The following is a 21562-nucleotide window of genomic DNA, read 5'->3' on the forward strand; positions in this document are numbered from 1 at the left end:
ATCATTGCCAACAAGATGAATTCTGCATAACAGTCCACTCTGTCAGGACCACACCTGGGCCCCAAATGACAACACTTATTTTAGGGTGTGTTTTAAAGGTCTGCAGGTGCCAAGGAAGAGCAGAGGTTGTTAGTTCTGTGTGGCACCAGCAGCTAATTTTCATGTAGCTTTTCCATCTGCCGCAGGAAGCATTGAGGCCTCCATGACACTGAAGAAAGCCAGGATCTTTGCGAGCAAGCCTCAAGGGCAGATCAGTTCAATTAACTTTTCCTTTGTTGCTATTTCTGTTAGATTTTATAAATCAAATTAACACGGATAGGATAGGATAGGAAAGGATAGGATAGGAAAGGAAAGGAAAGGAAAGGAAAGGAAAGGAAAGGAAAGGAAAGGAAAGGAAAGGAAAGGAAAGGAAAGGAAAGGAAAGGAAAGGAAAGGAAAGGAAAGGAAAGGAAAGGAAAGGAAAGGAAAGGAAAGGAAAGGAAAGGAAAGGAAAGGAAAGGAAAGGAAAGGAAAGGAAAGGAAAGGAAAGGAAGAAAAGAGAAAAAACGGAAAGGAAAAAGAGAAAAGCAAACAGAAAAGCTGTTACATCCTGTTCTTTTCTAACTATGCCATTAAAATTGTGGTATTGTGGATGAACTTTAAAATTGTGAATCTACAAAATTCTTATAATGATATATAATGAATATATACCATAATGAAATGCACTGTTTTCTGGCTGATAGAGAGTCAGAATAAAGATGTTTTATTTTTTTTATTTTCTCTTTTCTGACTTTTTGGGTGTACTAAAGTCTAACAGGAAGATTTTTCTGGACTCTCTGTAGCTTTGTGCTTCAGTTTTGGACAGCTGGCTGGAAAAACTCTAATTTGATGCAGTATGTAGGATCCAAGGATTGGTGTTTTGACTGTAGCTTAAAAAATTAGGTAATAAGGGGTACTTAAGTCCATTAGTGAAAAGGGTAGTTAGGAAAAATACAGGTAGTGTACCTAGGTGGATCATTTATGCACAAGGATGTGAAAGGCAGGCTTTGCATCTAGTAGATACTCTTGAGTTTGAAGATTAGTTGAGCAAAGTGTAAATTCAGATGATGCAGCATCATGTGACTCTTTGTGACATGTTGAGTATGTTTGAAGTATCTTCAAATATATTTTCAGCTTCAGCAGCTTATTCTGTAGGCATAAAGTCTTTACTTAATTTGTAAATTACTGTCTTCATTTATAAATTACTATACTGTATGCATTTATTTTAATCAATCACTGCAGTTGTGAATGCCGGTCTGATTTCTGAATCAGCACTCAAAGATAAATGATAGATGGTTTGTTAAGCTCTCTCAGCTAGGGTTCATGATGCTTAATTTTCTTAAGTGATAATATTTCATGTGATAATACTGATCTTTTTTTATTCTTCTTTCTGCTTAGTGGAGTTCAACCTAATTACATATGGCCTCTCTAACAGTTGCAGTATGGAACCTTTCCTGAACTTTCATAAATCACCATTTTAACTTTTTCAGAAGAAACCCTACAAAAGGTCACCTGTCATCAAAGACATTCTAGCTAAAAGTTGTAACACTTAACCCTGTCTCTAAGCTCTCTTAACTCAATTATGCCAATGCATCACTCAGCTCTCTTTGGGTTTGCAATAAAAGGAGTATTGGTCTAGGGCCATTTTTTGGATCCCTGGCAGCAAGACACCATACATGTACTTACCTCATTCACAGCTGGATGGTTTCATTGCAACCCCTTGTGTCTCACTCCAACATTTCGACCTCATAAAAGCATAATGTCGCTGAATGCTGAGGTTTGATGTAATTTATTCTGAAGATTGTGGGTTTTAAGTCTTCCATGTGTAGTTTAATAACAGCATTCTTGTCATCAGGCAAACTTTCGTCTCTCAATATTTTCATCTGCATTTTTTATACACAGAAGCATATATAGACCCAAAATAAGCTGAAGATGTTTTTGAGAAGTATTAGAGGAAGAGAAAGAGAAGGGAAGAGGCAGAGAACAAGATAACTGAAGATTAATCACACCAAAACCAGGCATGCTTTTGCTGTGGTTTTTTCCATTCCTGTTATATTTTTGTTTGGACTGGCTCCAGAGAAGCCCTGTTCCTTGTCGCTCTTGTTGTTGTGTGTGTGCTCATGCATAAATTCAGGTCAAGTATGAAACCTCTTTTCTGCATTCCTGGTAAGAATGTGTAATGTCCTTATCAACAGATAACAAGAAATCTGAACTAATTTATCTCACGACCCTGGATTCTTTTCTTTTTTTCTGCCATTAGCAAAAATGTAGTGTTTGCTTAGTTGTTAATGTATTTGGTTCAGTAAATTAGAGCTGCTTGAAATTTCTACTAATCCTTTTCCATTCAGGGTTCCCTGTACTAAGTGACACTGAATAAAACAAAAACCACATGCACACACATGTTTCTGAGATTTTCTGAATCAAATATAATTTAAGGAGGACAGCATTTTGAAACAAGGTGTTGTGGTTTTGGGGTTTTTGTTTTTTTCTTTTTTGGTCAGTTGGTTGGTTTGTTGGGTTTTTGTTTTGTTTTGTTTTGTTTTGGGGTTTTTTTGGTTGGTTTTTTGATTTTTTTTTTAATTACTGTGCCAAAAGCAGTAATGAATAAACAGTGTTTACTGAAAATATGCTTTGCTTGAACTTGGTCATTAAAGCATACAAGGGCTGAGGAGTTATTTTTTAATGAAAGAATGGACCAATATATAAGGATAAAAGTAGAGAAAAGGTTTTACACACAGCACAAAGATGTTTTTGAATGAATCAGTCTTTGCTATTTAATTTACATTTTGAGGGCTCATTAGGATGATGAATGACACTGCTGGAGAATAAAACATACTTCCTGAACAAAAGAAAATCTCTGTAGCCTAATAACATTTTATGCCAGCACTTACATTTGTCAGAAGTAGATGCTATTTATCCCTATGATTATTTAAAAATCATTTTTATTGTCCTTTGTGCTGTGTCCTCTTCTGGGAATTTTAATTCAGAGTTTGACACCTACTTATTAACTTCCATGAAGTATGGAGTACAAAGGCTTATACTATATAAATGATTCTAACCAGCCATGTTTATATTGCCTGGAGCTGTATACAAATTAGCTGAGTTTGGATTCATTTCTCCTAGAAATGGGAAAAAAAAATTGGAGTTGTGTAACCTTTACCACCTCAGCAAAGTAAATGTGAGTTGAGCATGGCTGACCTGAGCTTACCAGGATATGGCAGTGAGTCAAAAGAACAAAGAGGAGAAGTTTGTGGCATTAATGCCATGAATTGGGAATCTCCGTGAGTTGAGAACTCTCTATTTCATGTCTTCTCCTTCCTCATCTGGAAGGATGAGGGTGAAATAGGAATGCTAATGTTTGAAACTTCAATCCCATCCACTCCTTAATCAGTAAATAATTACTTGCTGTCTATTCCTCAGTACTTATATATGCCTATACTCTAGAGTCAAAGATATGCAAATACCAGAAAACAGACTATCTCTGGAAAAATGTCAAAATATTTTGGTAATTTAAGCACTATTATAATAATTGTATTTTTATGGTTTGTCTCAGAAGACACACTGCTTTTGTATCAAATATTACATTTTAGACCCTTAATGAGTGTAAACCATCCTTTCACCAACATTCCCTCTTCCACTCTCTCTGTAGTAGATCTGCTCAGCAGCAGTGATATCCAGCCTTAAGAGTGAAACAAGCCAAAGATTTGGTTTGCCTTGCTGGGGGAGTGCACTTGTTACTCAGTTAACTTTTTAACTTTTTGTGAGAGCATATAAAACAGATTTGTTTGGTCATTATGATAGGATGTGGGAATGTTTGATCTTGTTTTCCTTCCCCTTTCCAAAGCCATCCTCTATGCCTTTCAAGAAGTCTAGCTAAAGCAAGTATGAGCGTGCAAGAAAAAGTATTTTCTTATATCTAATTCTACAGCATATCATATTGATTTTTGAGGCGGTGCTAATTATCTGAAACATTAGACCCCAAATTTAGGTATCATTTTTATTTCTGAAGAAATTGCTCATCAGCCTCCGATACACTCCATAAATTTTCCCTGTTGCGTATTTTGTGGGCAAATAAATTATGGGAACATTTTGTAACACCATGTGCAAGTGTTACATGACTCTGTGCAGGTAATGGGTGAGCAAGCAGAAACATTTGGTTACTTTTCATCCCCAAATGGGGTAGAGGCATTTCTGGGCATCAGTGCAGGCTGCTGTTTGGAGAGCTCCCATGGAGTTATTGCAAACCTCTTGGCTGGACCCATGAGTGGAAGCCCTGGGAATACTGCTCCAGCATGCACTGTGCCTTGGCTCCTCTCTTGCGAAGGACTGAGCCTGAGAAGGCTTTGATGTCTGCAGGCTTACTTTTGAAAAGCTGAGATCTTGTGGACAGACCTTATGTTTGATTTCAGAGTACCCATTGTAGATTTTTGAGAGTGTGTATTTTGAGAGTGTGCATGGGTGTGTAGTAGAGAGTTTGTTAGGATTTCTCTTGTTTCACTTGGTCCTGTAATTTTCAGAGGGAGTTCCATCCTGCCTACCTAAAATGCTTCCAACCCTTTATGCTGCACAATGTGTTCTTTGTTATCCTTCCTAAAAATATACTGTATTTCCCATATAGAACTGTAGCTATATCTTGTATTTAAAGTTATATATACACCAATACATATCTAGATTGTGAAGTGCTATACAAGCTTTCATGGTAATGTGCTTGCATACAAAGTACAGATTATTTCAGACTATTTTCAGTTGAGACGTCTGTTTAACATTTTTGTTGGTGACATGGGCAGTGGGATTGAGTGTACCCTCAGCAAGTTTGCTGACAACACCAAGCTGGGTGCTGGCAGCAGTGTGCTGGAGGGAAGGGATACCATCAAAAAGGACCTTGACAGGCTTGAGAGGTGGGCCTGTTCACACTTGGCTCATGGCAATCCCAAGCACAACTATAGGTGAAGGGATGAATGGATTGACAGCAGCCCTGAGGAGAAGGACTTGGGGATGCTGGCTGTCAAGAAGTTTAGTGTGACCCAGCAACGTGAGCTTGCAGCCCAGAAAGCAAATTGTATCCTGGGCTGCATCCAAAGCAGTGTGGCCAACAGGGCAAGGGAGAGGGTTCTGCTCCTCTGCTCCACCCTGGTGAGACCCCACCTGGAACCAGCATCCAGCTCTGGGGTCCCAGCACAGGAATCACCCAGGCCTGTTGGAGCAAGTCCAGACCATCAGAGGGCTGGCTGTGACTCTGGAATTTAATCTTTTCCTTCTGAACAAATAGCAGGATATACCACTTCCAAAAGTTGCATCTCTTGTGTTGGTAGCTTTGATTGAGCTCTGAACCCTAGTGAGATGCAATGGTTGACTTTTGGTAGGTTCACACGGCAGTCTCTGCCATGGTTAGTCCTTGTAGAGGCTGAGACGTCTGATGCACAGGTGGACACAGATAAAGAGTTTCTGTCTCTGCTGTAGAGATCCATCAACCATTTATGCAAATTGTGAAAATCAGTGCTAGTTTATTTTAATATGCTAGACAGTAAACTGTAGAAATTCAGCAGCTGCTATGCAAGCAGGAACCTCTGAGACAGTGTCGGTACAGAGAGATAAGAATGAAAATGTAAGCTTGGCTTCTGTCTCATTTTTGCTGTTATTTTCTTCTTTAGCTTAGAGGTACAGTTATTCTGGGTAGCAAATGAACCAATATCACACCTTTTCAAAGGCAGTGGTTTGGTTTTGCAATTATTTTCTAGGAATGAGCAATGCCATTGTATCTTGAATTTATATTTAGGTGCTGTCAACAAGGCATCTGGGGCAGTGAGGGAGGGGTAGCAGAGCCCGAGACCCATGTGGGTGATCTTTGCAGACAGGCTGCTGTGTCTAAACAGTCCCCATGGATAAAGTGATGCAGGTATTCATCCCATAACTGGTGGCTGTCTTTCCAACTGCAGGTGTTTAAAATCCCGTTGTGCTTCTAGCATAAATGTATATAAAATTTATGCTAGGCAGGAGCTGCTCTTAAGTGGGGATTTTCCCAGTAACTCTCTAAGGCAGAGGCAGCTGCCTCTTGAACCAGCTGGTTCTTGACTGTCAGGTCTGCGCCTTCACCTGCACAGAAACAGTTAAAAGTCTTTGCCTGCAACCCTTGTTAGAGTATCTTGTTTCATAGTTGTATTTTTCCAGCAGAAAAAGAATCAGAAAAAGAGAGGGTTTTGCCAAGAACATTTTATTCTGTTCCTCACAAAATACCTGTTGCTGCAAATGGTGCAGGACAATCTGTGTTTTGGAGTGGCTTCCCCATCTTCTCCCTGCCCTAATATCTAACTGGGCTATGAGGGACTTGGAGTGGCATCTGCACACAAAACATTCTGGAAGTGCTACTGGAAGTATGGCTGGGGAGAGGGAAACAGAGAGCTTAAGGAAACCTTTAGAATACATGTATCCTTTTGCATTTTTATTTTTCTCTGGTGTTATTGCCTGATGTCCTTACGTGACAATATGGGCACACAAATAAAAATCAGGTCCCAAGTGTAGTTTTGCCTTTCCCTCCTCTCCAACAAGAACCAGGACCTGAAACTCCAAACCCTTCATCAAATAGTTAATTCTCAGGAGAATGAGCCCCTCATCATTCCCTTCATAAACAAACAAATAAATGATACAAGGATCTGATCTGTTTAATACACACTCTCTAAAAAAAAACAGAGTGCAGACTAAACATAGTAATCTGATGATTACAAATTATTCAGTCCTATAAACAAAGCATGACAATTGATGACAATGTGGTATCATCTATCATAAATGCAGAGCATCCTCTCTCATCCATAACAAATAATTTGGAGTATTTCAAACCCATAACAAATATATTTAATGTAGTTCACTGTAAAACAATGTGTGTTTCTCTGTTTCTAATGCTATATTCAAAAGCCAGCCAAGAGCTTTTTGTGTTTTATTCATTATATTCATTTATGCTGCCAATTCTACTTACTATTCTAGTATTCTGATTTGAAAAATCAAAATTTAATGTATTTCAAGCAATACTTAATGCATGTATGTCTTCAAATTATAGGAGATGGTTTATAAAGTAAATGATGAGACCATAATATAATTCCTGGGTTTCAGATAGATTTTTATCTTGCTAGTTAAAGTATTGATCACAACCCTTACATTCTATTGGTAGCTTTTTATGTGAAGCAAATCAGCTGCCATTGTTACCAAAGCTGAAAATCTCCCTGAGTAACCCATGATAGGTTTATTACATAGGAAGCTTTGATCCTCAGGAGTCGACTAAGATATTCAAAGTTCTTATAAAGGTGTCTTAGAGACTGTGATACAAATTCAGATGTCTGCTGTCAAACGACTCCTATTCAACAAACCCCTATGAGCCACCTTTGAAAGTGAAGCAGCAAGATGACACCATTCATAGCCTGGCTTTTGGAGAGATCTTTGTGCTCCCCTGCCTTTCCTACCTGACAACTCGTTCCAGCCCCTATCAAAGTTGCATAACAGAATTTGTAAAAAGCTCCACAGAAGGGTTTAATGTGTTGAGAACAAATAAGTTCTTTGTTGATATCCACTGCCAGATCAAAGTGACTGAGGGTAATAGGCCCAGAACTGCATTACCTTCCGTTACACCGGGGAACAAAAGAATAAAATAAATCAGCAAAGGGCGGCAGAGAACAATAAAAAAGGGAAAATACTAACAAGTTTAAAGGATTCAACGCCCTGAAACATGAATAAAAGCCATAGAAATAAATTCATCAAGATCATATAACAAAAGAGAAGCATGTGGCTTCTCAGCTGAAAGGCTTTCCAAGTGCACTCCTGTTTTCTGTATGTGTTGTTATAATTCAGGGTGGCACAAGACCTGCCATTCTCAACAGGGACAGAGAGCTGGCTCTGCTGCTCAAAAATGCAGATTTGTTGTACTTGACCTAGATGGAAATGTCTGTAAGCAGTATTAGGGATTTTCTCTCCATTTAGCTTCCATTTAAAATTAAATGGGGCTACACTGAACATTTCTTTCTCCAGAGACCAAATAACCGGGTTTTAAGTGGAGGATTATTAAAAAAAAAATCCTAAAGGCTTTTTTTGAAGCTTTCCAGTGAAAGTTTTGGAAATCAACCCAAACCAAACCTAAGGGCAACATAACCTTTCTGTGAAAACTCACAAACACCTTAAAGACATGGTGGTCCATTAGCTGTGTGGGAGGGCTCAATGCCAGCAGGTGGGAAATGTGTGCTTACTGGAAGGACAAATGTGCTTTTCCAGACAGAAAATCTGGGAAAGCTGAGACCAGTTTTTCTTTCTACTTTCTTTCTGTATTTCACTATTACTTGTAACAGTGACGGCAAAAAGAAAGTCAGAAAGCATTGTGACATTCAGATGCAATATCCCCTTTAAAAGTGGATACCTTGAGAGAATATGAAAAGGAAAAGCCAAAAGAAAAAGAACTATGATCATTTAAAGCAAACCTTTTGTCCTCCAAGACTGAAGGACCAGTGTGGTTTCCATCAAAAAATGTTAACAAGTACAATGCAGCTACTTGAGAAGTACCTGTAGCTCTCCCCCAAACCTGGGACATAATTTATTCTCCTGCTCCTGGTCTTTGTGATTGCCCAAAAGGTAGGGTGCTCTCATGGTGCCCACAGGAAAGCAGGGACTAGTGCTGGGAAGCTGCCATTCCCTGGGATGGATGGTTTTACAGGTGTGGAGATATCTTCACTCTGGAGGTAGGGGAGCATGGGACAGTGCCTGGCTCCTGCCTAGCTCCCAAAAAAGAGGACTGATAGGGGCTTGTGGTGAATCAGTGGTAATTTTTTTTTTTTTCAGTGGGATATAGGAAAGAGGGGGCAGGAAAAAATAAGGAAGGTATTTCTCTATTCTGCAACTTCATAGATGTGCTGAATTTATTGATTCCCATATTAAGGCTATTGTTGATAAGATTTGACACTTGTTTGGTTACTTTGGGCATTTCCAGGAAACTTCTACAGTTCTTTTGCGTGGCACGTACATACATACATGCATGTATATGCCTACCTTGGTATATATATTTATACCTTGATGTATACATGGTGTCATGTACATTCCTAGCTGGAAGGAACTTACATCTGTGAGCTCTAAGACATCCAGCCCTGACATTTTAGTTGAAATTTTACACATCCTATTAATTGCCATACATTTAGAAAAACTGGTTTCAGTAGGTTTGCAGTGAATGTGTTCCCATCAGTCTGTCAGTGACCACAGTATGCCTGGATTTTTCTTTTGACTTTCAGGAATGCTGAAAGCACAATAAAACTCTGCCAAGGTTTTCACTGTAGCTTGAAGAAATGTGCTATTTATGAGCCTTCATGTGGGTTTTAAGAGAATCCACCTGAGCTGACCAGAGGTATCAATGGATTGATTTGAAGATGCAGATGCATACAATTGTTTTTCTTAATTGATAATGCTTTGGGTTTTCAATAGCAAATTATTACCCTCTTGGGCATTTGCCCAAGGTGTCCAGGTCATAATTACTATGATCAGAATATGGCTTTTGTGTTCTTTGCAATGAGGCTGAGCTATCATTGTCAAAACCATGTAAGGCTCTCTTCCTTACACATAATAGATCATTTTTTTAAAACTAATTTCTGATCCATCTATTCTGTGAAGCAGTTGTATTCTGTGCAAGTCAGGGAAAGCAGTGCAAAATAAGTGTTCTAAATCACTGGAAAGCCAAGGCAAGGCAATATCACCTATGCCCAGACAAGGTAGGAAAATGGTCTAGTTCTGGATTAGTAGATAGGTTATTTGACTCTGCTGTCTTATCACCAGCTGCTCACTGGTCAGACTGGCTCAGTCAAGGGTTCTTGATGCTTGTTGCCCTCACAGGATCAGTTACAGTGAAAGGCTGAGGTTTCTTTTCCTGGGGAGGAGACACTGTCAAAGCCAAAACTGTCAGATGTTGGTGACATCCTTAGACTAGCAAAAGCCATTAGCAGAAAGCCTCTGGTCTCCAAATCATAGGGTTTTTTACCTGTTTAGATCAGTCTTAGTCTCTAAAACTGAGTAGGCTGCTTTCAGCATTAGGGATTATTGAGAGGTTGTTTCTCCCCAGGAAAGTTTTTTCATCTCTGTGTGTTGTAGGAAATAATCCAGTGTTACCTTCTGGAGCTACAGGCTGCTGCTCAGTGTTTTGGGCTCCTGGCTGCTGCTTAAAGATCTTGTTATCCCCTTTTAGCCCACTGTGAAAGCCTTTGGTCTTAATCTTTGAAGGAGGTATTGGGTAGAGTGACATCCTTGTTACCCCTCATGACAGAAAACACCCTTGTGTCATTTGTCCTGTCCTCAGCTTTGTTAACAGGATACTCATTCAGATTTTTGGTAGCATTTCAATGTTAGTATCTTTCCTTCGGACTTTGTAGAGATGTTGTTTGGATAATGAATTTTATTAATATAAAATTTCTCATGTGAGGTTCTGTTTTTTTCTTGTTGCGTCCACCACTACCCAAAGGGTGGATTTTTTTCCCCCTAATGTTTCCTAAATGGATGTAAATAGGCTTTAAGGAACACCTGGTAGATGTTACTCTTTCCATCAGCACTCATGTGCAGGGGCATTCTTCCATTGGGGGCCTTTTGTGGGAAAGGTTTCTCCAGAGCTGTGTACTGCAAAACCTTCAATCTGTAAGGGATTTAACCCTTTCTGTGCAACAGTTTGTAATCACATAACCTTTAGCTCAGTGGGAATGAATACCAATTATCATTTATAAACAGTTCCTCTCATTATGCGCCTATTTATGGCATCTTTTATAGCTTGCTAATTACAAGCACACAAAACAGAAATGTTTGGAGTTAAATAATGTAAACAGGGATGTAATTGATTTTCATGTTGAATAGTTTTTATTGATTTATCGTTAATTAACACTTTTAAAGGATCTCTTGGCAAAGTAATCCATTTAATTTATTCAGTGTTATACTAGCTGATGCTAAATTCATGTTAAAATTCACAAAAATATCAACAGTTCCATAATACCTGTTTTTCCAACTGTTGCCGTTATGCAGATGTTACATATCCTCCCCAAACAAGCACAGACACTATATTAAATGAAATCAATCAGGCTCAGTCCAGGTCCTAGCCAACAAATGTCCACATCACTAAAAACAGCACATTCCAGTTGACACTAATTGGCCATCTATGCAGCAAGGAGGACAGGTATCTGTGGGGGAGAAGAGCTGCTCTCTGTTGGTCTCAGGGCAGGGTCCTTGGGTGGGCTGTTGAAGGACTGCACGGGCTGAGGGAAGAGGATTTCATGCTTCAAAACCAAGACTCTGGTGTCCATAATGGAATCTTTCTGACAAATACATCACCGTGTCAAGCAGCAGTCACTTGACAAGTTCTGGGCATGCATATAGTACTGCAGAAAATGTAGCATGCTGAAGACTTTTCCAAAGGTACCTAATGGCTTTTTCCAGTTTTTTCTGTGGGAAGCAGGGACTGTGGAATCCATTCAGGGGGGTTTTCACAGCATTTTCATATAGGTTAGATACCTTCCTCTCCTGCTGACTTTTCTGAAAGCACAGGTGACTTACTAGCACCTCCCCAGGATCAAGCATCTATCAAGAAGTAAAATTGCAAGGTGCAATCTTCATTATCACCAGTCCATTATATTTTTCAAATGGGTAGTAAGAGAGTGTAATCACAACAGGCCCTGTTTTTTCATCAGTGAAGAAAAACATTAATATACTGTGACATGGTATTGATTTGATGCAATCAATCTTTCCCAATAACAATAAAACCTTTATATTTTATTAATAGAACAATGCAGTTCGTCTCTATTACAGCTCCACTTTATTGTTCTGGGTCACGGTGTAATTCTGGCATGTTTGGAATTTTATTTTTATTAATATAATGTAAAAGCCTGTAAAATCACTCTGCTGATCTGTCAGTAGGTTTCATTTGAGGTTCCCAAGCATCCTTTACTAGATGAAATGTTACCAGTGCAGCTCCAGTCATTGATTGTTCAATGACCCTTAGGGGTGGAGAGAGTGGGGAGGGTTAAGAAGAATTCTTGGCCTTTACTTGTCTTGATTTCATTTGTGGTGTGGACACTGAGACTTGGACTCTGACCATGTCATCAGTTTGAAGATCTCTCAGCACGTGGCCAGATCCAGCCCCTCCAAATACCCTCCCAGCTGGGCTGTAGAGCCTGAGCTCTGCTGTGGCTCCCAGCAGCCATCCAGATGGCAGCCCTTCAGCATCATTTCACTTCCTCATCCTGGCTTCTCAACATTTACTGCAGGCCAGGCACTGCATGGACAGGAGATGATGTCTCAAGCTCTGGGACAGGCCATGGGCACATAGTGGAGGAATTATGTTCTAACATCGTTTCCTTGCTCTTTTAAAAACAATACAATATGGTGAATGGCTTTACTTACGCATCCACAGTACATCCATCTTCACCTGGACTCAGATCTGCCGCAAGACCAGCACAGCCTTGTGATACTCTGGGTTATGGCTCTGTGAACTCCTCTCCAGTCTTTCTTCTGGAGGGTCTTGCTCTCCAAAAGCTGCTGTTCTGCCTCAGTTGTGGGGGAGCTGCTGAGCACACTGCTCTGTCATTCATCAAGAGCACAATGGGCGCTTGCTTCTCTTTCCTAGTGTGCATGGCAAGTCTGTTGGATCATTTGGCATTTCTCTCTCTCTACAGATACTTTTGATTCATCTCCTTTAATTAGCCAGAACATATTCCTGGTCCTGGTACAAGACTAGGGCATCATGATATTTCAGTTGCAGTGAGGCCCCCAATTAGTACAGATACTTTCATTAAAGCAAAACTAGATGACTTTTATCACTTGATCTTTTTTGTTTTTCTTGAAATAAAATCTTTTTAAAAGCTACTCCTCTTCCCTTTTGAACCAAGAACAGTGTTGCAAGATCCCTTGGTAGGAAAAATAATCCCCATAAAAATATGACTGGTCCATTTCAAAAGAGATGGGTTTATTAAAGGTAACAGTTTATTAACAGTGACTGTGAAATAGATGGATTTAATGACTTTAATTAGTGCAACACTTTCTGGCACAGACCTTAAAGAGAATTTAGCTCCTCTTTCCCATCTCCCTCCTGCACTTCTCTGCCTCTAAAGAAGTGTCAGCAATTCCTCATAGTAAAAGTGAAACAGCTCCCACTCACAGCAATGCCAAGCACAGGAGAAAACTCCTGTACCAACAGACCATGGCCACTGGCACTCCAATTAGTGGTAAGGCATAGCAGGAGTGCAGAGTAAAGCTTTCAAATATCAGGAACAGAAAATCAAGCTTCCTGAGCTGCCTCTTTATATCTATTTCCTTGGTGTAACCTTACACAGCTCAGCCCTGCTTGCCTGCCTCCTCAGGGAGAGATTAGGAGTCTTCTTCACAGAAGGCACAAGCATTATTAATGGCACCCAGTGAAATGAGGGTGACTACAGTGTGCCATGGCTCAATGAAGTCTATCCCTCAAAAGGTAGATGGAAATATTGCTGGTAGGTCTCATGTCACCCATCAAGATCAAAATGCCATCATTGTTAGAGAGGGAGAAAGAAAAAAGAGAAATACCATTTTTAATTCTGTCCTGATTTCTCCTGCTCAGTCTTTTTTGTATGGGAAATCCCAGATTATCAGAATTGAAAATGTCTGCATCCATGTTGATTTTGACCAAACCCATTTTCATTCTTTTTTGAAGAAAATGCTTTCTTAAAGTAAAAAAAAAAAAATCCAAAATTTGGAGAGAAACATTTGATATTTTGGTTTAATGCCTTCCTAATTTAGGGCGTATCTTATTCTACGATTACAGATTATATTCCTTAAAATTTGTCATTTGAGTATTTTGATCTGATCAAATTTTATTTCTCAGCTGAATTGAATTATGGTTCATAAAATTTCATTTTTAAGGTAATGATGTGACACAATTGCATTTTGTATGGAATCTTAGCCATAGGGATAAAATCAATAAGTAGCCTGCCCCCAGAATGAAAACATTACAAAAAATGGGTATATCCTGAGGGGCAAAAAGGTAAATTTTTAACTAGGTTGATCTTTATAGAGCTTAAATCTTTTTACCAGGCCACCTTTCCTGAGGTTCAGAGTCCTTCCTTTTCTCTTCAAGAGCCTTGTGGGTTCAGCACAACCACTCCATAAAGACCATTTTGGAGGATGTAGCATATGTAAGGAAAGCCGTAACAACTTAAGCCCTGCATGTCTAAAAACCTTTCCTGGACATCTGCAAATGGCACTTCCCCAAAATTCCTTTCCACAGCCTGGCTATATTTCTGCAGAATCCCCTGAAATCACATCTCCAATCTCTAGCACAGAACCCTGTTAAACTCCAGCAAATTCAACAACTTGAATGTGTTAATATCTCTTTAGAGAAATGATTGAAGGGAAACTTTGAGAGTAATGGTTCTCCTGAACCCAACAGGCAGAAGCCATACTTATGGATAAGTAAAAAGATAAGGAGTTTACTTCTTCATAGTGGATATTCCTTTCTAGCAAATGGCTTGCATAGAAAATGTTGCATGAGCACGTGTCTCTGTGTGTGTGCGTGTGTGCCTGGCAAAGAAGCATTTCTAATATGCTTTCAGATTAAGGTCCATCAAGGTGGAATTTTCCCCCCCCTTTTTTTCCTATTTTGCTTCATTGTGGATTTTGGTTGCTGCCTGCCAGCATTCAGTGCCTGAATCTTCCCTTCAGGCCCCAGGGAAGTCCTGCAGCCCCACGGTGAGCAGCGCTGTGCTGTGCCTGAGCAGCGTGGGGCGGACGTGGGGTGGCCACTGCCATGCTGCTGGCTGCAGGTGACAAAACCAGCCTGGCTCCCACTGAGGGGAAGAGGATGTGTGTGTACCTCAGGCTCCTGGAGATCGTCCTCACGCCTAATTGATACGAGAGATAAAAATCCAATAGCTTCTGGACACTTTGTAAAAACACCTAGCACAGTCCAAATAATGACAGCACCAAAAGCTTGCATCATAAAAATCTCTTGGGCTAAAATGGATATAGATACTTGCAGAAGATTTTTTCTTTCTTTCCTCAACATAAAGATTTAAAGGAGGGAGAAGTGTCACAAGATAGGCAATTCCTTTCAGAGAGGTTTCTTTATATATCTCCATGTGAACGCTCTTGGTAAAGGAAGAAAAAATAATGCTCTCAAACAAAATTTGTACAGAGGTAGCTTTTTTTTTGAAATGACATCCCGTTTCCCAAGAATTCTATGTAGCCTTTAGTCAGTCTTGTTTCTTACAGTTCTCTGTGCTTTGCATGGTAATTAGCTGCTCGTGTTATCAGCAGCACGACGCTCCCGGCTATTTCTCGAGCAGCGCTGCCGTTATCCTGGGCGGCAGCTCCGCGCATCCCGCACGGCAGCGGCTCTGGGCACAGAGCTTGGCGCTCTGCAGCCTCTGCTCACCGGGGGACGAGGGCAATGGGCACAGCATCGCAGGGGAAAAAAGAGGCTGAGCCCTCTTTCCCTGACAGGTCCCCAAGACTTGCCGGTATTTCGCTGATGGTCCACTGGAGGTTCAGTGAGGCAAGTTTGTTATGACAGATCACAAAACAGAAGGGAAGACAAACGAGACGGGTTCATCAGTGTCAGAACAAGCACAGGGGAGTAGCTCCTCAGCTTAGTTTGCAGCAGCAGCCTCAAAACCTTTATTGGGTTTTAATTTTAATTTTTAAAAATAATAATGAAAACATTTATTGCATGAATGTCCTGTGGAGGGACTGCTTTGCAGGGCCTGCCAGCAGTGCCGACATCAGCCGTACGCAGGGGCCGCATCACCAACGCAAGAGCGCTCGGATGGGGAAGTCCACCCAAGCAAATAGCGTATCAAGGGCTCCCTGCAGCTAATGCAATCCCTTCTTTTAATTTACATTTCAAGAAACATGTGCCAGCTTTTGTTGTGGTTTTTTTTTTCAAGTTAGACTGTGGCCATGAAGTTAAATTCAGTTTGCCAGATTCCATGGCAGCATGTGTTCCTCTGTAATGTCAGTAGAGGTTTAGTGGATGGTCTAGAAAGTTTGATATCAACAGTAATGTTAAGATGTTAATAAACACTCAAAAAAAAATTCAAATTTACATTTGGCACTCAAGAGATGAAAAACAAAGAGGAAAATGTAGAAATTGAGGGAGTTTTCCCCAAATATTATATCAGTTTTACATATCTTGTCTTTGGTTTTGTGTTTCCAGCCTATTTTTCACCCTTTGAAATGGTGCATGATGATATTGAGAGGGAGATGTGAAAAGCTTTTACTTCCTGCCCAGAGATATGATGGGCTAGAAAGAAAACCTGAAGTTTTAGTTCTGAGGTAATAGAAAGCAAAATTTCTTGCCGACGAGTACTTGCAGACTTTTTTCACTACACTTCTTGAGGAGTTATTTAATTTTGTAACAGACGCTTGCTCCTAATCCTAGTCTGAAATAGCCTGCTGCCAAATTCACATTCAGTATTTTTATCCTCACAGAGAAAGAGATCATAATTTTATCATATGTTCAATGTGCTCTATACAGCATAGGATCATATGGTCATCTCATCCCTTCTGTAAGATGGCAGTAGACTAGAACAGACAACTTAAGGATGGCAGTGAATTGGTTGCTCTCTAAACAAGGCACTCATGATGAGGGCTTTGCATTCTCCACTGTTAGTGGGATAACAAGTGAACAAACTGGGGCTTCGGGAAGGAAAGGGAAGAAATAGATGGAAACCCACAGAGAAGAAAAAAATAGCAATTATCTAATATTAACTTTTAAATTCTTAAATATACAGAGATTGTTGTGCCTCTCCATCTTGCTAGGTTCACTGGCAACATGAGCACTTGCACTCCTGCTCCTGCGACAGGAATATCACAAATGGTGCTGTGCAGCTCATCGGGGCAGGTCTGAGGTCAGAACACGGCTATCTGCTCAGGGCAGCAGCTTCTCTTCAGCATCCATATATTAGATATGAGTAATTCTTCAAAGTCTGACTTCACCACATGTACCTTTACCTTTGAAATCAGTGGTGTAATTTGTAGGGAACTGTAAAGCTGATGGACTGTGTTTCATCAAGAAGAGTTGATTATTTGTTTGTTGAGGGCCATATTCACCAAAGATTTAGCAGGAGTGCAGGCAATAAAACACTTAGGACTTCCTATGAATTGGCATGAAACAACAGTCACAAAAATTAGAAAACATAAGTTGTTCTTCTGTATATGCATGGCTGCTGTTCTCCTGACCTTGGTTACAGCTGGTGGGCTTTAAGCAGTTGAAGATCCAGATGTCCTCAGTCCCTCAGCTGAGACTGGAGAGTGGTGATTAAAGTGTCCAGGACTTGCACTAATTGGTCAGTGCAATCATTTGGCTTTAGTAGGCCGCGGTATCCATTTTTGAAAAACCCTCGTGATTTTTTGGGTGCACAAATACAGATGTGGTAGAGAAGTCTGTTTTCCAGATGAGAAGAGCTTCATTTGGAAAAATGAATTGCGTTGATATATCTCCAGGTACACACCTGAAAATTCAGAGCATCCAGGGTTTTTTTGAAAACAAGAGAAGACCAAGCTCACCTCTCTGCTAGCTCTTTGGGTACAGCAATTACCAGATGGATTTTTTTCTATCCCCCTTTCCCCACATGAGAAGATCTCAAACCCCTGCTTTGTGATTTAGTTCTGTTCTGCTAAAAGAAGAAAGCCTTTTTTTTGAGAATTGTCAGGGAGTGTAGTGTGGTGAAGGAAATCCCCAGACAGCTTGCTGGATGCAGCAGCCACCTGTATCTTGTGGAGAGTTGTAGGAGATGGGCACCCCCTTGGCATCAGCACCTCCATCCAAGTGTGCCCTCTCTTCCCAGGTGTGCCAGGCAGTGTGAGCAGACTGTGGGCAGGGGGCAGGCAGGAGGGAAGGGATGTGTGTCTCACACTGCTTTGCCCTTGCTGGCAGAAGTTTGGGTCCCAGTGAACACCCAGGCTGAGCACACAGGTGAGGCACCATCTGGATGGTCTCCAGCTGCCCTGCCAAATCTCTGATTTCCCCTCTGCAGAGTAGCTCTGGAGTGAGTCCTACTGCTTGGGAGAGCTGAATTCTTCTGTGCCCTCAGTCCCACAATGCAAGGGTGGCCTTAGAGTCGGCATTTTAGGAAATCACAGCTTCTCAGGACTGCTGTGCCCATGCTCAGTGTTGCTGCCTGCAGCTCTCCCCTCGGCATCACATCTACATCTGCCCTACACATCCTCAGCCTTTGCACAGTCTCACTGCAGAGCTCTGCTGCACAAAGGATGTGGAGAGATGTTATTTACTTAATAGAAATAAATGCACATTGGATCCATGTACATGCAATAACTTCTTTGCTTCTGCTTACTCATACACAGTAGAGTCCAAACTGCAAGAACAGCACTCAAAAGTGGTGTGAAAAAAAGTCTGTTAAATTTATAGAAATATGTTGCAATGATAAGTAAACACAGTAAATATTTCATCTTCCTGTGGTGCTGATAGGGAATAATTTGGGAATTTTAAGCAGTGCAACTTTTCAGATGCTGGAAAGACTTGGTCTCATTTTGAATCTCTAATAGAGGTTGGAATATATTTCATGTGATAACCATGTCCTCAGACCTATTTGTTATTTCTTTTTATAACCTAAGCAAACTGTCTTCTCTTTGTTTACAGGACAGTGGAACAGGAGATAACAGCTGCATTGAAGAAATATTGCGGGTAGGAATCCTAAAAAAATCATTTTTTCCAGTCCAATTGTGTTTGCTCTGAAAAGACAAGAGAATAACAAGAATAGTGCAATTACTGGTGTTAAAATTTTCCTCTTTTAGATTGTCATCTTTCTAAGGAAAAAGTAGGCAAAATTATTTCCTCATGAAAAATAATTGAAAAATCTGTGAGAACATCGTTTCAAAGCCTGTGGATTTCACTGCTACTTTATGCCTGTACAGCTGACCTTCATGCATGGAGAAGCAGATAATGGGATAAATTATAAACTGAAATGTACAATGATGTTTCAGGTTTACAAACCATGCAAAGTGCATGTTTCCATTAATCATGACTGTCAAAAATCTTAATTTTGAAGGGAGGTCTAGGAAGGTCATTTTCCACCTGGATTTAATTATGTAATGTCATTATTTTTATTATGTCCATTACATAATGATAATGTGCAAAATCTGTAGTTATTTCCATATTTTATTATTATTTCTTTTGTCTTTGTAATTTCTAGTTTATTTTCATGGAGCAAATTAATACAAATCCAGACAGATCTTGGCTTGAATTAACTTGGATATTGATTGTTTTCTGTGGCAGAAATATTTATAAACAGTGAAAATTTTCTGTAATATTTTAATTCCTGGTTATTTTGGTTCATTTTCAAAAATGATGATTTGATAATTCACAATGCTTAAAAGTCTGATGTAATAGTGATTGAAACACAAAGCAAGGTAGATGGAATGATAAAACCTCCCTGTTAACTGTATGTGCTTCTACCTCTTGGATATTCCATCACCCAAATATTTCTGATGATTTATAAACTACAGGGTTATAAATATTTGGTTTGGAGGTTAGCACTGCATCAAGCCTGTTGTTTCTAAAGGCATTTCTCCATTCTCCCTCAATATGTTAAATGCAGCTTTTAATTCTTAAACTGGATGAAGAGTTTAGGGAAGGGTGATGATGATGTATTGCTTATGACTTCACTGGCAGAGATTTTGCTTAGCTAACATTTACAAAGTAGGCTTTGTTAGGACTTAGGTGCATATTCAACAAGCCTAAGCCACAGTCCCTGCTGGCTTGTTACAAATTAGTGGCAGATATCATGAATTCATGGTGTGATGTGACATTTAGGCTCCCATTTTCATTTTAAAGCAAGGCTTTTAAAATTAGCAGTCAGAGAAACTGGTCTTCCTCCTTTAGTTTCTGTAGTTTGGCTCATGCCATTAAGCAAAAATGCAGAAGAGGCACAATTCCTTCCACACAGAGGAAGATGGGTATGTAAGAGACCCCATCTGAGAAGAAAAATGTACTGTTTGGCTAAAGATGGTAAGGTACATCTCCAAAACAATGAACACAGCTGCTGCTCTCTCTTTTTTTTCCTTTGGAATGTTCCTCAAGAAATATTTTGTCAAGCTTCACGATGAGTAACCTCACCAATCTGCCCATCTTCCATGTCTGCAAACCTGGGCATCACTTTCTATTCTGACCTGCCCTTATGTCTCTGTGTCTAGGACTACACGTAAATCTTCCAGGCTGTTACTCTATAGTATTTCTGACTGAAGCTCTTTTTTCTCAAGGGTGTAAGTCTTTGGTCCAAAACTCTCTTTACACAGTTTGATTGCTGCTGCATCCTTTCCTAGTTTTTGACAAATGCAGTGTTACCCACCTCCATTCATGCTGCTGCACAGATCATTTTCCCAGCTTGACATCTTGCCCAGAGACATCTGTCTTCACATCTCACCACTGTCATCTCCTTCTCTATCACATCAAGTACAGCTATTTGTCTCTGATTTTAAGGCCTCCAGTCCATGCTAACATATTAAATCCCAATTTTAGCTTAGCTGGTGACGTCAAAAAGTTACTAAGTTTTGCATCACTTAATTTCTCCAATACTTCCCATCAGATCTGGGAAGAGCCTTGAAAACTTTCCCAATCAGCTCCATAGCTACCTCCCAATCTTAAGAAGCTCTTTTTTCCCAAGGATGGTGGAAAACCAGTGATGAGGTCGGGGCTCTACCACTGTTTCTCATGCTTGAACATTTTTGTCCCAATCGTTTCTTGTAATACTCTGTCAGGTCAGATATATCTATCTGTTCTCTTTTGTACTGAAAAGTGGATTTTCTGTGTCAAGGAACTGCTGTGTATTACAAAAGCAGTGCTTAGGTACTCTCGTAATACAAATCCAGATCTGCAGTTGTTGTTGTTACTGGTAATTACTGAAACAGCAACAGTCATAATGTGCCTTTGCTGCTCACTTTGTAATTTACTGGCATCTAGATATTTCCATCCCTCTCCATGCCCCCTTTTTGTCCTGAGCAGATCCATGAAGTTGTAACACAGGTTTTCTACTTTTCTGAAACAGACTGTTTATAAGGAGTGCCATTTCCATGGTTTTGTTGGAGGTGCTATTCACATCATAAAGCCGAAGTTTAGCTTCTTTTACAACAGAAAATATGAAGTTGCTATACACGTGCCCAAAGGCAGACAATGAAAAGCCACAGCAGCTGAAATACTTGTGTTCCCCTCAGAAAAGATGACTGGCCTGCTGGAATGTGTTTATTATGGGAAGGGCCACTCCTAATACGTGGAGCATCAGCAAAAGGAAGAAGATGCTTAAAATTCATCCTTTTAAGGAATGTTTCACCCTACTTAGGCTGTCTCTTGCACAACAAAAAGCAGAAAACATCCCCTCTTTCTAGGTGATGTGTTCCCTGCACAAGTCAGGCTGTGGCTTTTCCATGAAACAGATACTTCCATGGCATGTCCATATTTCTGCAGTCAAGAGTGAGGGCAGTAGTAAGTGTGCCCGGGGTCTGCTCCATCTCCTTCCCTGTGTTCCCTTCCCCCAGCAGGTGAGAAGAGGCAGGTTTGTGCATG

The 21562-nt window shown here is 40.2% G+C and overlaps 1 protein-coding gene across 1 annotated transcript in view; it reads left to right on the forward strand.

Moving 5' to 3' along the window:
• Window positions 1–21562, forward strand: part of AFF3 (ALF transcription elongation factor 3) — a 327563-nt gene that overhangs the window by 129790 nt on the left and 176211 nt on the right. The window contains exon 4 of the mRNA XM_064710766.1: window positions 18644–18688. Within this exon, the coding sequence (XP_064566836.1) occupies window positions 18644–18688 (45 nt within the window). The remainder of the gene's footprint in view (window positions 1–18643; window positions 18689–21562) is intronic.

The sequence above is a fragment of the Zonotrichia leucophrys genome, chromosome 1, assembly GCF_028769735.1.
Source record: "Zonotrichia leucophrys gambelii isolate GWCS_2022_RI chromosome 1, RI_Zleu_2.0, whole genome shotgun sequence".
Classification (NCBI taxonomy): Eukaryota; Metazoa; Chordata; class Aves; order Passeriformes; family Passerellidae; genus Zonotrichia; species Zonotrichia leucophrys.